Below are 24,042 nucleotides of genomic sequence, written 5' to 3' on the forward strand. Positions count from 1 at the left end.
GAGGAGATGGGCCTTTTCAGTCATAAGGCTGAATTCCCCACCAGTGTCCTTTCTTGGGGACCTTCACTTCCCCCCAAGAAATTTCACAAGTGGATCGCAAAAAAATTTCTTAAATATGACAGGTGCCATCTTCCGGGTACAGGAAAGTATAGCTGGAAGTTGTTGTGAACTTTTAGCACACAGCTCATGGACTCCACAATTTCACCCAATTTTTCTAAACTATCAGCACTTTTAATTGGCAGAGCTGCCCTTCCTATCTCTGAAGTACCTGCACTCACACTGGCACTGTTGCTAATCAGGAGATCTAAACCGAGGGATGACTGATTGTTGATGACCAGTTTTATGAGGTACTTCCTTCTTTCTGACCCTAAAAGCAGAAGAATGAGCTGAACAAGCAAATCACTATAAAGGAGGCTTGGGTTGCTGAGGCCCAGGCTTAATCACTGGGCTCAAACACCACACACTCTCCCCTCTTTCCTTACAATTAGGACATTTGAAATTGACCTCCACCCTTAGTAGCAAATATCAACTTGTAATTTGAAGACGCTTAGAGGGCATTTTTGATACAATTTGTCTTCAAAACTTCCTTGAATGTTATTTATTTTCATGACCTGAGGAAACCTTGCAAAACTCCAGTGGCATATAATATTAAAGCAGAGTGCTTTATAAAATGTTATTTGCCAGAATTGATTGTTTCATATATTTTTATGAAAGAATAATTATTTATGTCAGTCAAGTATAGTAAAAATGTTTTTATGGTTCTAGGACATTGAGTCAGTCAGCCCCAGGGACAGAAAAACAGGCAGTGTGTTCAGGTATTTGTTTTACCTTCCTTTTGGAGGGCAAGCTGATTTGTGAAAGATCTTAAAGCCGTTTTATTTTTACATAAAAGCATGATTTTTTTTTTCAAATTAACTATTTTGATAGATTTTAATTATAGGCTAATAGTCTATTTAGTCTAATAAACTGGCTATCAAACTGAATTTTGAACTTTTAGGAGCTATTATAAATCCCACAGGAGGATACTTTAAGCCTAGAATATTTTGAGCATTAGTGTTTTTTATCAGAGCCATTCTCTGTAGTAGTAAAAATTCTGGAATTTGTTTAAAAAGTATAAATTTCATTATTATGTTGAATCTTTTGAAGATGTCTTTTTCACAGTTAAAATAATCAAAACCTTTCCACAGTGTGCTATATGAAGGAATTTCTCTTTTTCATAGGCTTGTATCCTTGTTATTAAAGCTTGATCCCAAAATGGTTTTTCAAAATGATTCTTGGAAGTATTTGCAGAATGAGCATAAGTAGATGATTTAGGGTAAAAATATGTCACATTTTAATTTTTCAAATATTATGTGATACATGATTTTGAGGGAAATGGGATACCTGAACTTCTTTTACATCCAAGGGCTCAACATGGCTTACAGTTTCTGTGCTATAATGGAGATGAATACAATGGAGAAAAGCACTACATTTAATTTTAACTTGGCAGCATCTAAGACTATCAACATGTTGGGATTTCCCTAGAGGTACATAGGTAATAGTAACTAATTGTCATTTGCCTGTTCAGTTTGATCTGGCTTGGCTTAGGGTAGGAAACATTAACAACACTTGTCATTACTTACCTTTTCTAAACAAAGTCCCTCTCCCTCTGCCCCCCTTGACTTATCCCTTTTTCTCTCTTTCACCATCTTCGCTGGTAGAAGGAAAGATGATAAACAAGCCAAGGGAAACCTAAACCTTTTCTTTTAATATATTGACTTCCTAAATACACTGTATTTTCTTCATTTTGTTTTTAAATGCCCAAGCATCTTGAAGTGGCAGGTTAGTGATTTTGCTTAAGATTTTTCTAAGAAGATAAATGAAATGAGAGAAAAGTAACCAGGATACATTTTCTGACTTTGGTGAAGGGAATATGACTCATCTTGTTAAATGCATACAGGGATCTTAATTTCAGAGAGTAACATATGTTAGTCCCAACTGTTTCTACATCAATTGTGGTGGTGACAAGCTTTGGAGAAAATGTTGTAAAATCATATTTATTTCCATTCTTATTCACTTTATGAAACAGAATCGTCCTGGAAATAGACGCTGGGTGGACAATAATATTATGCCATTACTTAAATTACTATAACCATGAATGTGTTGGCAGGAATTTACCTTGAACCTAGAAAGCTTTCGGAAGTGAGCCAGCTTCATCTTGCATAACTCTAAAAATTAAAAAATAAAGGTTACTTTCATCAGATTCTCTTATGACTTATACGTCCCTAGATTAATAAGTTTATGGTTTTCTTCACTAAAATAAACAGTTAAGGGGTTTGTATTTGAACAAAAAGGTTTCTAAGTGGCTCTGGAGGTATAACTTAAACGGGTAGAGTTAGGATAATGGAGTGAGGTATATAGATAATAGTTTTGTTAATTACTAAATGATTGGATTAATTTCTTTTCCACCTTGCAACAGAGGCACTCATTTTTAATGCATGTCTTAGATGACACCCGGTGAGAAACGGGCCAGTAGCAGAAAAGGATGGAGCCTGAGAATAAACACAAATAAAAATCCACTTTCCAAGGCTCTTGATTCCAGTGATTTTCCACTCCTGTTAGGATTTTGATTTCTTTCCAGAAAGATCTCAGCAGAGGCCACCTGCCAGGGGAGAACAATATTCAACATTTTATGCCAACTACCCTCTCATAGCTGTCTCTAGTAGTTAGGAACCCCTCAGGTTTTTATGACCTCTTGCTGCCCTGAACCACCAAGTTCCCGTAGAACCCAGTGATTGAGGAGTAGTACCTAGGAGCATATCTGCTAAAGGCTAGCCTGTGTTTGTCGAGCATACGCTATACCATACAGCAGGTAGCTGTATGGTGGTTATCCTAGGCGGTCACTGATTGGGTCTCATCAGCCTGCTAGAACTCTTTAGACTTCATGGTGGAGGTTTGAAAGTCAGTAAAATGGGTAGAGATGCTTCCAAAGGCCATTCTTTTCTTTCATTAGTACCCAGATCTAAAATACTGCGTTTTCATTGTCTGCGTATGGCACAAAATAGCAAAATAACATCACACCCTCTGCCTTTACTTTCCTTGTTTATCATGTCTTGAATGTCTTCACAAGTCAGTGAAATGACTCTTATAAGAATTTTGACCCTCTTGTTTTAATAGAATGTTTATGGAGTTTGTCATAGCCACTGCGTATCCTCCTTTATCTAAAGCAGTGACTGTACCTTGGGATCACCTGGAGAGCTTCTAAAAAAATTCAGACACCTGGGTTTTATCCCTGGAGATGAAGATTTGCTGTGAGGCACACAGTTCTCAGCACTAGGATTTTTACAAACTCTCCAAGTGATTCTGTAGTCAGGGTTTAAAACTACCAATTTAAAAGTTATACCAGTTACAAAATAGGAACAATGTTGATTATTTTGGTATCCATATTGCTTGATTTTTAGACATTCGTACTTTATCATATAAAATAGGTGAATTTGAATTTCCTGTCTTGCTTTGAAATACAGTGCTTCTTAATGCATTATGGCTATGGAATAATTACAAATAAGAATGTACAGTCATCCCTTAGTATCCATGGGGGTTCAGTTCCAGAACCCCATTTCCTGCCATGAATACCAAAATTCATGGATGCTCAAGTCGTTTATAAAATAGTGTGTTACTTGCATGTAACCTAGGTACATCCTCCTGTGTACTTTAATCTCTAGATTACTTATAATACTTCATACGGTGTAAATGCTCTGCAAATAGTTGCTAAACAGTATTGTTATTGTTTAAAGAATAATTAAAAAAGAAAACAGTCTATAATGTTCAGTACAGATGCAACCATCCATTTTTTTACCGAAGTATTTTCAATCCAGTTGAATCCATGTATATGGAACCCATGGATATAGAGATTCAACTGTATGTGATCCTAAATATAGATATAGATATTATGAGATGAAGTAAAGAGTAGGAAAAATATCAATGCTAATCAAGGTTTATAACTGAATAATCATTTACTCTGCTTTAGTTGTCTCATCTCTAAAATCAGAGGGCTAAATGAGAATGTCTAAATACTTGGCAACCTCTTTCTCTGATCATGTGATCAGTAGCACTTTCTTTCCTTTCTCTGATCATGTGATCAGTAGCACTTTCTTTCTGAGGATACGGTTTCTTCATAGAACTAGATGGAACAGGCTATTTAAGCCCTCTGGAAATATATTAAAGCAGTATTGGCTCATCATTGGCAGTGTTTCCATGATCATAATGATCAGGGCGTATATTTATTTTCTCCTTTTCTCCTCAATCTTGTCCCTCCTGCCAGATTTGTTGCAGCAACTCATTGAGTAAGCCCAAAGATGCATTCTTTGGTCTATAACTGAATAGCTAAATCACATCTACTTTCTGTGCCTCTGTCCAGTCGACTCTGCCATTTACATTGTTATCTGTTTGTTGAGACTAGCTGGGCAATGTCTATGGCTCTGTGGTCCTCTCAGGGTTGAGATTCTATCTGGAGGTGTGACCTCCCTTTCCAAGACCCCTGAGGTAGTTCCTCACATGCCCCCTTCCCTGCTGGGAGGTTCGCTGTGCCCAGGACTGATGAAGTGGCTGCAGCATCTTGACCTTGCCTGGGCCCTCCAATCGGTGCCCCAGCAAGTAGTTGCTGGTCTTTCAGCAAAGAAGACTCTCACAACTTGGAATGAGCACACCTTGATCACGGAGCAGGAGGACTATAAGTCTTAGAGTACCACACAGAGTCTCTTTTTCAAGAAATCAGAACAATGGTCTGTAATTCAAAAAGGAACACTGTTGGTTTTTTCAAAATGAAGATGACCTGTGCCTTTCCTAGTGTCATGTTAGTAAACCTGTAAAATAGTATAATGGTTACCCCTTACCTTCAGCACTTCATCTATCTCTGTTGCCTAGGTTAAGATCACTGTGATCTTCCTGTTATGCTTCCTCTTGTGTGTATGGAACACTGAAGCTGTGTATATGCTGAGATAATTTATTGTTTTTATTCCTGGTGCATGAAGGCCTGCTGATCTCATCTTAAGATTAGAGGTTTATTCTTTATGGAAAAATCCTTATTTCTGCCCCATATACATTTATGCTAATCTACTCATTTGTTATTTGTTCCTATTATAATTATAGGTATATAACTGATTTGCTCTGTTTTTTAAAAAGTCTCCAAAAATTCACCAAGTTGCTTTCAGGCCATTTATTTCTTAGAATGGAAATGTTTTTTCCAAATATGCTTTTGTTCTTAAAATATGTAAACTAAAATTTTAATCCCAGTTTAAGGCACATTGCTTACATTTGTTGATCACACATTTTCTGTAATACTTATTGAAGACAATGTTTTTAATCCTGAGAAACTTTTGCATTTGATGCAAAACATTTTCTAATGTGTCTGAGACAGAAAGTAGTAATGCTTTGGGTTTCTCTTCTCTCCTTGTTTTCAGGGTGCTGGTTGCACAGCCCTGGTGGTAGCTGTAGTGGCAAGGAAGCTAGAACTTACCAAAGCAGAAAAACATGTGCACAATTTCATGATGGATACTCAGCTGACTAAAAGAGTAAGTTACTATCCATATATCTTCAAAGAGAGAATATTATTGTGATTTTTTTCGATGTTAGGAAATATGTTTTTTATTTTGACATCTGAAGCTGAAATGACATGGTTTGAAAGTATAGGCATTCTTGGAATCACTTCCATTTTATCACATTTTGAGAATAGACTATTTCTAACTTTAGGTCAGTTAGGAAGTAATTGGGCAGTCTTGGTATTTGGATAAAGACGAGTCATTACCCAATGTTAGGTATGCCTACTTGTTTAGATTTCAGTATGGTATATTATTGGATTGAGTAGGAAGGAAAATACTATTAATGTAACATAGTAATTTGATGGAAAGGTGATTGAAAAATGTTTTACTGAACTTCTAAGATCAAGTCACTGTTCTCAAGACAGGGTTGCAAAGACAAAAGAAACCACCACTAACTTTTAGAAGCCCAAGGTAGGGCCAGAAACAGGCTCTTTCCTTGACTTACAGGCCATAAAAGAGATGTTAAAAATAGTATACCATCCAGTTGGGCAATCGCTGTCCAATTCTTAGCAGAAGAAAACAGTAATCACAGTGTTTAAGAGCACTTTCTGTGCCAGGCACTGTTCCAAGTGTGCCATGTGTATAAACTCATTTCATCCTCATAACAGCTTTATGAGGGAAGTGCTATTATTCTGGCCATTTTATAAATGTGGAAACTAAGACACAAAAGGGTTAGGTAACTTGCTCAAAGTCACCAGATCCAGGTAGAAAACTGCAAGAAGAGAAAGGTTTTTGTTAGACTAAATTTTTAGCCTTTCTTGATAGTCACTTGAGACAAATGCCAAAGTCAAAAAATTATTTTATAGTACAGTCATCTTGCTGTGTAACTGCTGCTCAATGTGGAATGCAATCAGGCTGTCACTGAAATAACAAAATACTTAGTCAACTTGAACTTTACCCATAAATGAATCAATAGATATTTCAAGCATAGTTCCAACTTTCAGTGTTTTCACTCACCCTTGATTTTGGTTGTATATTTAAAAGTAATCTTGTTTAATTTGGTTAATACTTCCTAACAAGCCAGTCATTTTAATGCAAATATATATTTATATAGATTATACTTAGGAAATGAAAACATGAATTGCAACTGTCTGCTCATGCTAAGTCTTACCTATCAGACTCTCCTGTGATACTTCATTGCAGTTAGTAGGTCCACGTTTATAGTAGATGATCAGAGCCTCCCAGGTTCAGCTGCTACATTTTCAGCCTACATTTACCACTTTGGAATGTCTTCCACTTTCCGTGATTTACTCTCATTTTCTTCAAACTCCTAAATTTGTTCTCAAAACTTGTGAACATCCCTGTATGAGAGTGTGCAGGGAAAAAGGTCAATGAGGAGCTGAATAAAGGCTTGGGTTTCTTTTACTTTTTAAAGATCTACTAGAGATAAAAATGTGTGCATATGAGATTAGTCTACATCTAATCCATAAATTGGTGCAGATGTTTTGTGTATTTCATCATGTGCGTGTTTGGTCCTTTCAGGGCTCTATGCTGGGACAGTTTGTTTTTAAGAGTCACAAGTTTTATAATATTCAAAAGAACACTTGCATTAAGACCCTTGTAATCCATATTATTTTACCATGAAGATTATACGTTTCCTCAGGAATTAAGTTAATGCCACACTTAAGATATTAGGCAGAAAAATACCTTAAAATACCATGTCGCCCATATGTTTGCCTGTAAATCTTAACAGAAAAAAAAAAAGTGACAGAATCACAAATAAGAAAGCCAAGTTAGCATGTTTGGGCAGACTTCTCCATGTTTCATAAGCAGATTTTAATTTCATCGTAAGAAGGAAGCATATAGTTTCTCTAAATATTACTTTGGAATATTGATATTCCATATCTTAATTATTAAAACATTTTGAGAGTTAGAAAAGACAAAGACTTTGAGTACAAAATTTACAGTATCACACTGCCATCTATCACCTTTGATAAAAATATTTTTATGAAGTTCACCGAGGTCAACCAGTTTCATTTGGGAGACATTTCAAGTTGGTTTTATAGTGTAGTTGCTGTATTCCGGGGCCTGTCAACCTTGGCACTCGTGACTTTTTTGGCTGAATAATTCTTTTTCATGTGGGACTGTCCTGTGTGTTCTGGATGTTTCTCACCATACTTGACTCCTACACACTAGACTATGCCAGTAGCACTGCCCCCAACTTGTGACAACCAGAAATCCCTCAAGAGACAAAATCACCCACAGGAGAGAACCACCTTTTAATGTGCTGTTCCACAAGGATTTGACATCTTAGAAAGGACAGTCTCTCTTAAAAGATATTGAGTCTGCTGAATATGTTGTAATTTCCTTTTTTGGAATAATATATAAAAAATATACTGTATACTAAATATGGTTGGCATGCTGTGTTAACTGTTAAGGATCAAGAGCTAAAGCATCATATTCGAGTATTCCAAAGATTTTAAGCTTTTCCAGTTACTGACCACTCAGAAAATCAGATGAAATCTCAGATGCTTCCTGCTTGGCAGAAAAATGCACGTGTGCTCTTGCTCATGGGTCCCCTAAAGTCCAGTCAGAGGCCCCTTTAAAGAACTATGGATCTAGATCTATGGATTTCGGTGACCTTCCTTCAGTTTTTATGAATGAAAAGCATCTTCCCAAACTGACAAAGTTTTCTGATGATGCTACAGCTTTTTTGTTGTAAGTTCTTGTATGCTTTAAACTTCTTCCTTTGGATAATGATGTTGCCTGAATTGTCAAGTTATTGCCTGTTGAAAGCTTTTTCATTAAGTACTGTTAGTTATGGTTTCAAATTTTACATTTTATATAATACTTATGGTTTAATAATTTATATAATACTTATGCTTTAATAATTCTGTTATTTCATTACTACTTTTTAAAAGTAGAACTACTTTGCAGTATTTCTTGAGACAGACTGAAGTCTCTTATCGGTCTGAGAAATATACTCTAGTAGACTTGCTGACAGATCCATTTTTTTTTTTTTTTTTTGAGACGGAGTTTTGCTCTTGTTGCCCAGGGTGCAGCACAGTGGCGCAATCTCAGCTCACTGCAACCTCCACCTCCTGGATTCAAGTGATTCTCCTGCCTCAGACCCCCGAATAGCTGGGATTACAGGCATGCACCACCATGCACAGCTAATTTTTTGTGTTTTTAGTAGAGATGGGGGTTTCTCCATGTTGGTCAGGCTGGTCTTGAACTCCCGACCTCAGGTGATCCGCCTGCCTTAGCCTCCCAAAGTGCTGGGATTACAGGCGTGAGCCACCGTGCCTGGCCGACAGATCCACTTAGTGGCATCCAAGATGTCACTAAATAAAGATATAAATGTTAAAATGACACTAGAAGAAAACAAATTGCTGGTTTATGATACCTATTCCTTTATTATATATACTCAACAAGGTACAGGCAAATAATAGCCATTTTATAGTCCTCTCATTATTTGATACAAAGTCATCAACTTAATGAGTATCATTTACTTGGAACTTCATTCCATTTGCTTATTTATGGAAATTCCAAATGGACTCATATAAATGAGTATAAACTTTAAACTTTTAAAATAATTCTAAAATGCCGAATGAGTTATGAATAATTAAAAGTAAATAGGGATCTAAAAACCATACCTAGTAACTAAGATACAAAGTCAAGGTTACTATATATTGTTAGAGAAAAATACAACTATTCCCTGAGACACTATCTAGAAAGAAATCATTTTTTCTGATGGTTAACAGGAGTAATAGTCACAGATGTTCTGAAATCTGAATATGACTCTAAAGAAAAAAGCAATATGAATGTTAAAAGAAAGATAGGCTATTCTCCCAGGAACAGATGTAACATTCCAAGTCTTCCAGTTTGTATCTTTAGTGAACTGAACAATTTTATCTAAAAGTTGTTTCTCTGTATGACTACATTAACCAAGTAAAATACTGTATTTGAAAGTAGAACACTATTTATTGTACATCAGCACTGAGAAGATTTTTTTGTCTAATCCTAAAAATTTACATGACATTCTGCAATTCAAAAATGGCCAACAGGTACATGTATCCAGAATAAACTAATGATTTTGAAGTGAAAACATAATGCCATTACCTTGTCTCCTAGTTGAGTAAGACAGGACCAGCTATTTAATAGATTTACAGTTTATCACCTTACAGGGGCAATATATGTACCATGCTATATCCTTTGGGAATATATTATTTATTATTACTACTCATTCCATTCTGAGCAAACAGGAAATCTTGTAGTTTGATCCCCAGAATACCTTTTTGGAAAAGAAACTTGAAAACAAGCAATTCCAGAACCCAGACATAATTTTTAAAGTTGCTAGATACCCCACAAGGGATAATTATACATATTAATGTCCACTGTGGGTGTTGTTAATCTGTTAAGAATTCTCAATCAGATCCATAATAAGAACACTATTATGCAGTTATATAATTTTGTTTCCTGTATGTCTCTTAACGAGGGAACAAATTCTAAAGGATTTATTTCACATTGTCCTTGGCTCACAGCCCAGGGGGTTAACACATGAAAATGAATCACTTGGCTATGCCCTGTTCCACAGCTACAACATTCACCCAGGCCTCATACACCTGACCTAAAGGAAAACTGGAGAGAGAGGTTGGAGCATGAACAAATCTATCCCTGCTGCTGCAAGGGTGGCTGAGAGCATATGGCACCCTGGTGCATTCCCCTTGAATTGGCGAGGAGTGGAAGTGTTATGCTAAAAAAGCCTCTGAGAAAGCAGCAGGAGAAAAAAACAACAACAAAGAAATGGAAGTTGAAAATGAAGATCCAAAATAGCCTTTTAAACTATGTTGTCATTACCTATATACTATAGGTTTGAACAAAGCAAAGTTTTAACGAAAAGAATGAACAAAACCTCCGAGAATATGGGATTATGTAAAGAGATCAAACATACAACTGATTGGGGTACCTGAAAGAGATGGAGAGTATGGTACCAAGTTGGAAAACATACTTCTGCATATCATCCAGGAGAATTTCCTCAGCCTAGCAAGACAGGCCAACATTCAAATTGAGGAAATGCAGAGATCCCCAGTAAGGTACTCCACAAGAAGGTCAACCCCCAAGACACAAAATCATCAGATTCTCCAAGGTCAAAATGCAAGAAAAAAAGGTAAGGGAAGCCAGAGAGAAAGGCCAGATCACTAATGAAAGAAAACCCATCTGACTAACAGTAGACCCCTCAGCAGAAATCCTACAAGGCAGAAGAGATTGGGGGCCCATATTCAACATTCTTAAAGAATTTCCAACCTAGAATTTCATCTCTGGCCAAACTAAGCTTCATAAGTGAAGGAGAAATAAGATCCTTTTCAGACAAGCAAATGCTGAGGGAATTCATCACCACCAGGCCTGCCTTGCAAGAGCTCCTGAAGGAAGCACTAAATATGGAAAGGAAAAGCCGTTACCACCCACTACAAAACCATACCGAAGTACACAGACCACTGACACTATGAAGCAACCAAATAAGCAAGTCTGCAAAATAACCAGCTAGCATCATGATGACAGGATCAAATTCACACAAAGCAATAGTAACCTTAAATTTAAATAGGCTAAATGCTCCAATTAAAAGACACAGAATGGCAAGCTGGATAAAGAGCCAAGACCCATCAGTATGCTGTCTTCAAGAGACCCTCTCATGTGCAGACACACACATAAGCTCAAAATGAAGGGATGGAGGAAAATTTACCAACCAAATGGAAACTATAAAAAAAAAAAAAAAAAAAAACGGGTTGAAATCCTAGTTCCTGACAAAACAGACTTCAACAAAGAAAGATTTAAAAAAGATGAAGAGCATTACATAATGGTAAAGGGTTCAATTCAACAAAAGAGTTAACTATTCTAAATATATGTGTACCCAATACAGGAACACCCAGATTCATAAAGCAAGTACTTAGAGACCTACAAAAAGACATTGACTTCCACACAATAATAGTAGGAGACTTTAATACCTCACTGTCAGTGTTAGATAATTGAGACAGAAAATTGTAACAGAGATATTCAGGACCCGAACTCAGCTTTGGATCAAGTGGACCTGATAGCAACAGAATATACATTCTTCTCATTGCCATGTGGCACTTACTTAATGTAAAATTGACGACATAATTAGAAGTACAACACTCCTCAGCAAATGCAAAAGAACTGAAATCATAACAAACAGTCTCAGACCACAGTGCAATCAATTAGAACACAAGATCAAGAATTTCTCTCAAAACCACACAACTACATGGAAATTGAACAACCTGCTCCTGAATGACTCTTGGGTAAATAATGAAATTAAGGCAGAAATCAAGAAGTTCTTTGAAACTAATGAGAACAAAGAGACAATGTAGCAGAATCTCTGGGATGCAGCTAAAGCAGTGTTAAGAAGGAAATTTATAGCACTAAATCCCCACACCAAAAAGCCAGAAAGATTTCAAGTTACAACCAAACATCTCAACTAAAAGAACTGGAGAACCAAGAACAAACAAACCCCAAAGATAGCAGAAGACAAGAAATAACCAAGATCAGAGCTGAACTGAAAGAGACAGAGACACAAATAACCCTTCAAAAAAAATCAACAAATCCAGGAGCTGGTTCTTTGAAAAAATTAAAATAGACCACTAGATAGACAAAGAAGAAAAGAGCAAAGAGTCAAATAAACACTACCAGAAGTGATAAGGGGGATATCACCACTGACCCCACAGAAATACAGACAACCATCAGAGAATGCTATTAAACACCTCTATGCACATCAACTAGAAAATCTAGAAGAAATGGATAAATTCCCGGACACATATACCCTCCTAAGACCGAACCAAGAAGAAATTGAATTCCTGAATGGACCAATAATGAGCTCTGAAATTGAGGCAGGAATAAATTGCCTACCAACCAAAAAAAGCCCAGGAACAGATGCATTCACCACTGAATTTTACCAGAGGTACAAAGAAGAGCTGGTGCCATTTCTACAGAAACTATCCCAAAAAATCACAAAGAAGGGACTGCTCCCTAACTCATTCTATGAGGCTAGCATTATCCTGATACCAAAACCTGGCAGAGATACAACAAAAAAAGAAAACTTCTAGTCAATATCCTTGGTGAGCATTGATGAAAAAATCCTCAATAAAATACTGGCAAACCAAATTCAGCAGCACATCAAAAGGCTTATCCACCATGATCAAGTTGGCTTCATCCCTGGGATGCAAGATTGGTTCAACATATGCAAATCAATAAATGTGATTCATCACAATAACAGAACTAAAGACAAAAACCACACAGTTCTTTCAATAGATGCAGAAAAGGCCATCAAAAAAATTCAACATCCCTGCATGTTAAATGCTGTCAATAAACCAGGTACTTAAGGAACATACCTCAAAATAATAAGAGCCATCTATGACAAATCTACAGCCAGTATCATAATGGGCAAAAGCCAGAAGCATTCCCCTTGAAAACCAGCACAAGATAAGGATGCCCTCTCTCACCACTCCTATTCAACATAGTATGGGAAGTTCTGGCCAGGGTACTCAGGCAAGAGAAAGAAAGAAAGAGTATTCAAATAGGAAGAAGAGAGGAAGTCAAATTACCTTTGCAGATGACATGATCCTATATCTAGAAAACCCCAACATCTCAGCCCAAAAGCTGCTTAAGCTGATAAGCAACTTCAGCAAAGCCTCAGATACAAAATCAGTGTGCAAAAATCGCTATAAGCAACTTCAGCAAAGCCTCAGGATACAAAATCAGTGTGCAGAAATTGCTAGTATTCCTGTATACCACCAACAGGCAAGCAGAGAGCCAAATCATGAATGAACTGCCATCCACAATTGCTACAAAAGAATAAAATACTTAGGAATACAGCTAACAAGGGAGGTGAAGGACCTCTTCAAGAAGAACTACAAAGCACTACTCAAAGAAATCAGAAAGGACACAAACAAATTGGGAAACATTCCATGCTCATAGATAAGAATCAATATGAAAATAACCATACTGCCCAAAGTAATTTAATAGTTTCAATGCTATTCCCATTAAACTACCATTGCCATTCTTCACATTATTAGAAAAAAACTATTTTAAAATTTACATGGAACCAAAAAAGAGCTGGAGTTACCAAGACAATCCTAAGCAAAAAGAACAAAGCTGAAGGCATCATGCTACCCAACTTCAAACTATATTATAGGGCTACAGTAACTAAAACACCGTGGTAAACTGGTACAAAAGCAGACACATAGACCAATGGAACAGAAATGAAGGCTACACACCTACAACCATCTGATCTTCGACAAACCTGACATAGTCCCTATTTAATAAATGATGCTGGGAGATCTGGCTAGCTATATGCAGAAAATTGAAACTGGACCCCTTCCTTACAGCTTATATAAAATTAACCAAGGTATATTAAAGACTTAAATGTAAAACCCAAAACTATAAAAACCGTAGGGGAAAATCTAGGCAGTACCATTCAGGACATAGTCACAGGCAAAGATTTTATGACAGAAATGCCAAAAGCAATTGCAACAAGTGAAAATTGACAAATGGGATCTAATTAAACTAAAGAGTTTCTGCACAGCAAAAGAAACTATTGACAAAGTGAACAGACAACCTACAGAATGAGAGAAAATGTTTGCAATCTGTCCATCTAACAAAGGTGTAATATCCAAAGTATACAAGAACTTAAACAAATTTACAAGAAAAAAAACCATTAAAAAGTGGGCAAAGGACATGAACAGACACATCTTAAAAGAAAACATCCATGCAGCCAACAACAAACTTAGGAAAAAATGCTGACCATCACTGGTCATTAGAGAAATGCAAATCAAAACCACAATGAGATACCATCTGACACCCATCAGAATGGCCATTATTAAAAAGTCAAAAAACAACCGATGCTGGCCAGGTTGTGGAGAAAGAGGAATGCTTTTACACTGTTGGTGGGAGTATAAATTAATTCAACCATTGTCAAAGACATTGGGGATGACAATTAAGGACCTAGAGGCAGGAATACCATTTGACCCAGCAATCTCATTACTGGGTACATACCCAAAGGAATATAAATCATTCTATTATAAACATATATGCATGTATATGTTCATTGCTGCACTGTTCACAATAGCAAAGACATGGAATCAACCTAAATGTCCATCAGTAATAGACTGGATAAAGAAAATGTGGTACATACATACCACAGAATAGTTTACAGCCATAAAAAGGAACAAGGTCATCTCCTTTGCAGGGACATGGATAGAGCTGGAATCCATTATCCTCATCAAACTAATGCAGGAACAGAAAATCAAACACTACATGTTCTGACTTATAAGTGGCAGCTGAATGATGAGAATACGTGGACACATGGTGGGAGGGAACAGCACACCCTGAAATCTTTTGGAGGAGGGGGTAGGGGGAGTGAGAGCATCAGGAAGAATAGCTAATGGATGCTGGGTTTAATAGCTGGGTGATGGAATGATCTGTGCAGCAAACCACCATGGCACTTGTTTACCTATATAACATACCTGCATATCCTGCAAATGTACCCCAGAATTTAAAATAAAATTTGAAGGAAAAAAAAAAAAGTCTAGCTGCCTTAAGTGCTTTGGTGATCTGTAAAATACTGTTATACTTAAAAATATTTTGTATCTTACTGCCCATGGTTTTATTATTTTATAATTAACTGTGAGTCACAATATAACATCTCCTGACCTGTATACGTATGAAAGTTGTTTTTAAGGAATCTGGGTAAGTACTACCACTACCACTAATATAGTAGTAGTATTTTTTTTTTTTTTTTTTTTGAGAGACGGAGTCGCTTTGTCACCCAGGCTGGAGCGCAGCAGCGCGATCTCGGCTCACTGCAACCTCCACCTCCTGGGTTCAAGCGATTCTCCTGCCTCAGCTTCCCAAGTAGCTGGGTCTACAGGCATGCGCTCAACCACGCCCATCTAATTTTGTATTTTTAGTAGAGATGGGGTTCCACTAGACGTTGGCCATGCTGGTCAAAAACTCCTGACCTCAAGTGAGCCACTCATCTCGGCCTCCCAAAGTGCTGGGATTACAAACGTGAGCCACAGCACCCAGCCAGTAGTAGTATATCTTTTAGAGCCTTTGCTTTTTCAAATTATTATAAAAATTTTTGATATGTCTTCTAACATTTTTCTGACAGACTTTGATTACAGTTGATTGATTACTAGTGAGGCGGAGCAAATGTTCTTATTTTTCAACAGTGTGTGTGTAAAGATGTTCCTGTTAACAAAGATCCTTCCCTCTACTTTCCTTATTTTTTTGATAAACAGAAAATGACTTTTATTTCATAGGTCTTTTGGCCTGTTTATTGGCTATAGAATTATTATACCTACTAAATGTTTGATGGACATCTGTAAATCCTCTCATAGCACTTATCACAGTATCTAGCATGTAGTAGAGATTCAGTACACAGGTTGAACTTATAAGTGGAAATGCGTTGATCCACTGAGAGCTTAGGTCTCTGAATCTGTATATACCCTTGTTTTCAAGAGGCTCCTTTGGTTTATAAATATGTATTAGTGTGGTTCATGAGAAGAAGTTTTTATGTATAAATTACATGTGCTGTGGTGCCCAGTTAACACCATAGACATTTACTTAGTACGAGCTGTGCCTAAAGCACTGAGTTAGACACAAAGATGAGTGATATGACCCCCTGAGAGTTTCTGAAAGCCCTGGAAAGGGGACAAAAGGGCATTCAAGTGTTACATAACTAGATGGTTATACGGCAGGGATCTGGACTGAGGATACAAAGGAAACTTTCCCTCCAAAGATGGGAGGGAGGTGAGGGATAGGAAATTACTTAACGGGTACAATGTATACTATTTGGGTGATTATTATACTAAAAGCCCAGGCTTCATTACTACACAATGTGTCCATGACAGCAAAATTGCACTTACACTGCCTAAATTTATATAAATAAAAAAAATGAATGCATAGACCTACTTCTCCCCAGTTTTCCTGGAAGTTTACATATCACTTTTTTTTTTTTTTTACCAATTCCCCATTGTTCAAACGTCGAAAACACTGAGGTGCCTTTGACCCTGTCTTCTCACTGTCCTCTGTTCCTTTTCAACCCTAGATGGAAAGGAAGACCCTACTATTAGAAACACATCTCAGTAATAGGCAGAGAGTGGGATTTTTATTCTGGGACATACTGTTTTGTGGCTGCCATGTTGAAAAGTAGCAGTTAAATATGATGCCTTAGGAGGTTTGTTCCTGTATTTGACAACCTGTTAGGGAATTAGAAAGGGGATGGGATGTTTCAAAATAAATTCTTGTATTTCGAAGTTTTTAAAAGCGGCTGCAGGGATTTCATTTTCAGATGAGGAATCATTTTCATTTAAGCCCATCAGCTAAAATAAGGCCTCAAGGGCATTACCCCCACTCCACTGAACTCTGAGATTAAGGTTCTGTATTCCCCTTCAACCACTTTCTTCATATACCCAAGAGAAGGAATCATTTAAAATGCATCAATCACCTTTTTAAAAGTGTATGGACTTCAGAAATAATTTGGCATTTGCTGTTTGTAGATGGGAATACAAATTGAAATCAAGTGCTATGTTCTACATTGAGCATTCCTATGTTCCATTGCTGTGTTTCTGACCCATCGGTTTTTACCCAGGGTTTTTACCTGGTTTTCCAGCTTCCTCACCAGGCAGGGATCTAGGCTTCTCCTGTATGCCTTGGACTGGTAAAATCAGAGAGAGAGCCTCCATCAGGGCCCCTTACCAATCTTCCAGGTACCTACAGTTGCTTAGACATCTGAGACGCTCTCTTTCCTCACAGGGAAAGGCTATTCCAGCCCCAGGGACTGCTGGCCAGTCACTTCCTACTCCTGTCTCCTTAAAAGCAAGGTCCTCAAATAACAACTACTCATGCTGCACCCATTTCCTTACCTTTGAAATGACATGAGGATCAGATGAAAAAATCTTCTGAAAGGTGGCTCTCCCTGCTGTCTGAGGAAGTGGAAGTATGAAGATGGATCTAAGAATTTACTCAAACTCCTTTTAACTTCACTGTGGATGGTGGTAGTATTACTTATACGCAGTGCTGGCACTTGGCTTCTGTGTCAGTCATTTTTCTGTTGGTTTGAGGATTCTCTCCATGCACAGAGTCTAATGGATATCCAAAGGCAGTGCATTACGAACCAGAGTCACTCCTAAAAGAAGCTTTACTGTAAAAAGACCATTTTCTTAAAATGAGTTCTAGCAATATAATTTTGCTCAAAAAGAAAACTTTTTCGCTCCATGAAAAAGATTCACCATCAGTTACCAAACCTGATGTTTTCTTTGCTAAAGTGAAAAATATAAATACAAACTTGGGCCCATAGTTTAGTATAATTCTAAAGCTCATCCTTATTGTAAATCTAATGATTGAGAGAACATTAATATTCATTATCTCTAACTTGCTGATGTTCGAGAAAACTGAAGTCGTATGAGGTTAGCTAATCACTTCAACCTGACTTGGTTAGTGCAAAGTCAAGTACTTAGAACCCAGTTATCAATCTCAGCTCATTGTTTTGTCTTCCCCACTACACTGCCTTTCTTAAAAAGTTATCTTCCTCCACCTAGCACCCCAGTAACCTGTGGCTCTCTTTGTGAAATATCCTTTATCCATCATTCAAAAGAATTAAATGGAACAACTTCTTACAGTAAGTAATCCAAAAGCCCAAGTGAAAGCTGTGGGTCATCAGATCCAATAATGTGAGCAAGGAAGAAGACAGAATCTGCCCTTGCTGGCCCTTTGTCAGCTCCCAGGATTTGTCGAAGACTTTCATCAAGAAAGCAAGTGACTAGATTAAGTATCCATGCCTTTCATCAGCTGCTGTAGGTCTTGGCAGTGTTACTGCAATGCTTTCACCCTTTTCATTTGTCCCATCCATGTGAAATGCAGTGTACTTAAATTTCCAACAAAATCATAACATAGACTCTGTCAGTTAATTAAACTATACTAACAAGCATACAAATTGCTAAGTCATTCTGGGAGGCTATCAGTGCTGGGTGTACTTATACATTTAGCACTGGAAACATGCCCTTCCAGTAGTGCACAGCCAGAAATACCAAGCAGGCTTGCAAAGGACAAGATTAACCTTGGCCTCATGGCATTTTGTCTTTCTGCAGGGAAAGGAAGATCATGGAGACAACAATTGCAATACACGGTGGAGAACTCAACACCTCTTGATTAAAAAAAAAAAAAGTTGAATAAAAAAGAAGTTTCCTGAAGGAGTAGGATAGAATTTACCACAGAAAGAAAGTGGTAGTATCTCCCTATTTCAATTTAAGTGTTGTTCCCAGGCAGATACAAGTACTTCTAAAAAGGCATAGATTGAAGAAAAATGGTATTTGGAGTCAAAGTTACTAAATGAAGCTACAGCTCACCATGATCCTTGGGATGAAGACTATGACCCCCAGCAAAGTTACAAAGGATTCTGCTCTGGAATTTATCAACTGCTTTGTTTGTTCTCTTAACAGGTAAAAAATGCAGCTGCCAATGTACTCAGGGAAACATGGCTAATTTACAAAAATACAAAGCTAGTGAAAAAGATAGATCATGCAAAAGTAAGAAAACATCAACGAAAATTCCTGCAAGCTATTCATCAGTAAGTATCATTTTTCACTTTTATCCTGTTGTGTCCTTGGCTTTCAATTTTTGCACTTGCTTATTCTTGTTTCATAAGGAAGGAAAAAAGCAAACATTGTCATGTTTGTTCCCAGAAGATGTTATCTGGCAATTTAATCATTCCACAACAAGATCCTGAGAATAACCTCAGTTCCTTTAGTGATTAAAAATCACTTATTAGTACTAGAATATTTATTAAAATATCTTCTCAGTTTCTTTTTAGAATAACTTCTGCTAAAATTGTATTTCTTAATTTGACCTATTCAGTTTGCTCTAGGATATTTTTAGCTTTATTTTCTAAACACAGCTTCAAACATATTTATATGAATGTAGTGCATATAACTGATTTAATACTTGAATTTTAAATTAGTTTTTAATCAGAATTTTGGCTGTGTTCATTTTAAATCTTCTAGTTTGTGTAGACCTTTTACTGTCTTATCATTATTTTAACTTTATCCAGACCACTATTATTGTTTAAGTCCTTCCTGCTCTTACATTGTTACATAATTAGCATAGAATTTTAAAGTAACAATCTATATCTAGTAAGATGCACTGATAATTTGAAAGCACAGGATCTTTCTCCTCCAGGCTGGCAGCATGCTTACTGTAAGTATTATTCATGTGGGTATTGATTGTGATGCCATGCAGACTTGCTCTTAATGCCATTTCTGTTTGGAGAAGAGCAGATACGGTCACATTTGTGGCTCAGAAAAGTAGCTTTCCTTATGAAACCCACCAGGGTAATAATGGAAAGGTGTGTAAATACAAGATGCTTTGGCTATCCAATGAGATTTGTCTCTCAGAGCCAACTAGTATAACAGACAAGAAAACGTAGAGGCTGCAATTTTTATTTTGCATGTTCAGGTAATTCATATGTAATATGGTACCACTAACATTCTATAGGAAATTACTAAGCATTCATCTTCTACCCTAGAATATAAAACCTGTCCATTGAACTGCCCTGCTTAAATAGATATCACTGAAAATGTAGAATATGTAATTATGGACAGATTCATACTTCCATAGAAATTAAAACTCAAGTATCCTGCGATTTATAGTAGAGGCAGGCTCTGCACGTATGGTAGAGTATCTGACCTTCATTGCTACTCACTCATGCTCTTTCCCCAGCTTTACTAACACACTTTCCTAAGATAGTGATGCTATTTCCTCTGTGGCTCAGTGACTTGACGCACCACTATGCTTTTTCTCCCTTTGTAAGGAAAACAAAAGGCTAGAGTTTTCAAATAATACTCTTAAAATAAGGAAAAACACAGAAAGGAACATTATATTCCATCTGGCTCACAAGAGGGAACTTGCTCCCTAGACTTAACAGTTACCCTTATAACCCAGAACCACTCTCCAGGAGCCCTTGCCTAGAAATCTTGATTCCTTGAAGTTTAGATTGAAGAGAATGAGAACCCTCCCTGCCTCCCCACCCAGAGATGCTGAGCTTTTGCCTCTGTGTTCCTCAACCTATTTTCCTGTGGAACAGGCATCTTCCTCAAGGGACTCACCTCGTGCAACTCTCCTGTTAGAGTGGTCTTCCCCTGCTAAAACCATACTACACAGTAACCCCAACACATTCATACAGGAGGTCCAGAGGCCATACCATGCATGGCAAAATCATTTTTTGTACCTTTAATATTTTGATACTAACCTATATTTAGTATGTTAAAAAGAAACCTTACCTTGCTGCATGTGAGAAGATATGTATGTCCGGGGTGGAAGGGTGTGAGATGACATGGCACTGAGCAAGTGTGGTCGGTCTATGTGTTGAGCAGCCACACATCCCATTGCCTCCAGGATCTTATCTGGGTCCTTTCCTGGCAGTCCTATCAAGTGGATAATTACATGTGATTTACCTTTAATAAATTTTCATATAATAACAAATCCAAGAAAATGCTGTGATAGTTTTGATAATACAGTTCTGTAGCCATGTGCAGTGGGGATTTGTATTACATCTGATAATATAAGACTCTTCTGGACTATTATGTTCAGAATACATTCACATTCAAAAGCCTGGGGGAGAATTTAGGGGTTTTTACTGTAAAATGCTTTCAACTTTGCCATAGGTTATTACGTTTTTACATTAAAATGTTAGAGAAAAAGTATTTAGGGAAGTTTAAAAACTGTCCCTAAGCAAGTTGCAAATGCACCCTACAACGCATGTCGGCCCTTTCTTAAGGGTGGGTACTGTGGAGTCGCTGGTACGGGGTCTCTTAGCATATTGTGTTTGGATAGAGTGACAGAGGAAGCTACTTGTGATTTTTCTGCTTCTGTCAGACATTTCTTATTCTGTTTCTTCTGTAGCAATGTGTACTTCTAAAGTAGATAAGCTTCAGGCAACTCAGAAATGCTCTGAATTGCTTTATAAATTCATCTAGGGGTTACTGGGTTTCTGTTACAGTGGGGGACATTTATACTTATAAAAGTGTAACTGAGTACGTTTATTCATACAAGCTTTGTTTGGCTAGGTCATTCTAATCATGCATACTTACCTTTCATTTTAGCTTACTGTTGGAAGTTAGGGAGTGTCAAAGTCACAGGGGAGGCACACAGGGCTCGATTCCTAAGGGCAAGGCTTCCATTGCCCACTGTGCAGATCCAGTGAGACCCTCGGCCTTATCTGTCGGCACTGGGTACAATCAGACCTTACTAGCTGAAGAAAAATGTTAAAATTCATTCGATAGATCACTCCTGGCCTCTCCTAATCTCTGATTTGTCCTGAGCACTTTTTCAGCAGCTCTCTGCTTCTACCAGTCCATGCTATCTCAACTCTGTTTCTCTTTTCCAAACTTCATAGCCTCTCTACTCTCTGTTGGATGCTGAACTGTCCAGGCTTGTGCCCTCTTTTCAGTAATTGTCTTTTTAGATTGTCACTTAGTGTCATGAAGTGTTCTCTTTCTCTTTTAACCCTTTTTCTGGTAGCAACTTTAAAGTTTATCATTCTTTTATTTCAACTGTGGACCAACATGAATTTGTTTCAGAGCCAAGAAATCCAATCTACTTGATTTGTATATCATGAGAGTTGGATTACCTGCCTTTCAGAAACCCCAGGCTTCTGAGTTGTCCTAATTTGGAAAAGATGTACCCCCCCCCAAAAAAATATAATGCCTTTGTTTCAAATATTGTTCTTTTAACCATATCACGTTCATATTAGGCAAAAATATTTCTTCTTGTTTACTTGAACATCAAATATCAAGAGGCCATGATGACTTTATGCATGCTCTTCCTTCTGAACTCTTATTCAGGAGGAAGCTGAGTGCTTTCAGATGGGAAAGTATAGTAGCAATGAAGAAGGATATTTGAATAGTGTTTCTCTTAGGCCAATATGTCAAAATCCTGCAGAACCATAACAGGATCTTCCAGCTAATGAATCGAGCCCCCTGTGCACAACTGAACACCACATTGTGTTATTTTGTTCCAGAATATTTTACAGTTTCTTTTCTTTTGTTTTGTCTTTTTATTTCAACAAAATGAAAATAGAGCTCGGAAGTAAGTTGTGTGAGCCGCTCCTTTCAACATTTGCAGAATTTTCTACTGGCTGCATGCACCCAGCGGATCCTTTATTTGTGAATTTTAGTAGTCTGATTGCTGCTATGGAAATGTGATCCAAAATCATGATATTTTCCTGTGATAAGTGAAGTTCACAAGGAAGAAATCAACATATGTTTCTTATTCTTTTTTGGGGGAAAAAAGTGTAATACACATCTGCATGTTACCTTTTATTCTGGCAGCTGCAGCTTAAGCAGGCTTTTTCTATCAGCTCTCCTACATTAGAGGCAGTATAAGAAACAAACAACAAGACAAGATGATTCAAGTTCCGGAAGCTAAAGGAATTCCAATCAAATAAGGCTACTGTATGTTAGCTTTCCAGATTAGTAGAAAATAAAATGGGCAAAATTCTACTGTCAGACATAGTATAGTAATCCAAGAGAAGTAAATTAATTAGGCCCTGTTGGTTATAAGATGAAGTACCCACTTAAGCTAAGAAACTGCCAGTGGCCCTTCTAACCTGACTTACAGAATTCAGGATTTTCTCTGTACTCATTACTTGCTGGAGGCATCTGGTCCAGAGCCCAAACTTCAGTCATTTCTGTGCCACCAATACTACAACTTACTTATATTTGAAAATGAAACTTTATACAAATTCCTTTATACAAATTTTAATACATTTTTATACAAATGGATTAAAAAATATTATGAGGAAAGGTAATCGTCAATTGATAGTTGAAATACTGGTACTGAATTCTAGCCATAGGCTAGAATTGCCTGCAGAAAGCTCTGAGCTGAGTTTTTTTTTTTTTTTTTTTTTTTTTTTTTAAAAAAAAGCAGGTGTTTGTTAGGAGATAAAGACAGTGTAGGACCAGCCTGTGATGTTTTTCTTGCAGTAATGACGAATTAGAAGAGAACCTAAAAGGAATAACTGTTTGTTTTCCATCTTAAGTATCACTTAAAGTCACCTAGAATACCTCTGTTGGTATGAATCCAGCGGTGCAGAAACATTGTTCTAATCTAACACACTTCATTTCATATGTGAGGAAACTGAGTCAGTGAGGATGGAATCCACTGTTGTACACTGCTCTTTCTTTAGTACACTTCTGTGTAATGACCCACAGATATCTAAGTGTTCTTTTTTGGGGGGTGGGGGGGGGCAGTTGCCTGTTTTTCAAAGGCACACATCAAAAATTGTAACCCTATTAATTACTGAGAGAAATCTTTCTCAACAATATATTGGATCTAAGTACATGCTTGTAAATTTTAGACTAGGACATATTCCATCTCTGTAATAGCATAAAAAGGAGCCAATTAACTTCGTTCCAGCATTCTAATAAACACATAGTGGCAATGAGAAGTTATAACC

General features: G+C 37.2%; 1 protein-coding gene across 3 annotated transcripts in view; it reads left to right on the plus strand.

Annotated features, from left to right (window-relative positions):
• The window catches only part of KCNN2 (potassium calcium-activated channel subfamily N member 2), a 145,705-nt gene that overhangs the window by 117,278 nt on the left and 4,385 nt on the right, over window positions 1–24,042 (plus strand). For 2 of the 3 annotated variants that reach the window (XM_012505264.2, XM_003259844.4), the window contains 2 exons: window positions 5,439–5,549; window positions 19,031–19,158. In XM_012505264.2, coding sequence (XP_012360718.2) covers window positions 5,439–5,549; window positions 19,031–19,158 — 239 coding nt within the window. Of the gene's footprint in view, window positions 1–5,438; window positions 5,550–19,030; window positions 19,159–22,664; window positions 22,674–24,042 lie in introns of all 3 variants that reach the window. The other variant, XM_030817801.1, reaches the window with a different exon arrangement.

This window comes from Nomascus leucogenys, chromosome 2 (genome assembly GCF_006542625.1).
Source record: "Nomascus leucogenys isolate Asia chromosome 2, Asia_NLE_v1, whole genome shotgun sequence".
Classification (NCBI taxonomy): Eukaryota; Metazoa; Chordata; class Mammalia; order Primates; family Hylobatidae; genus Nomascus; species Nomascus leucogenys.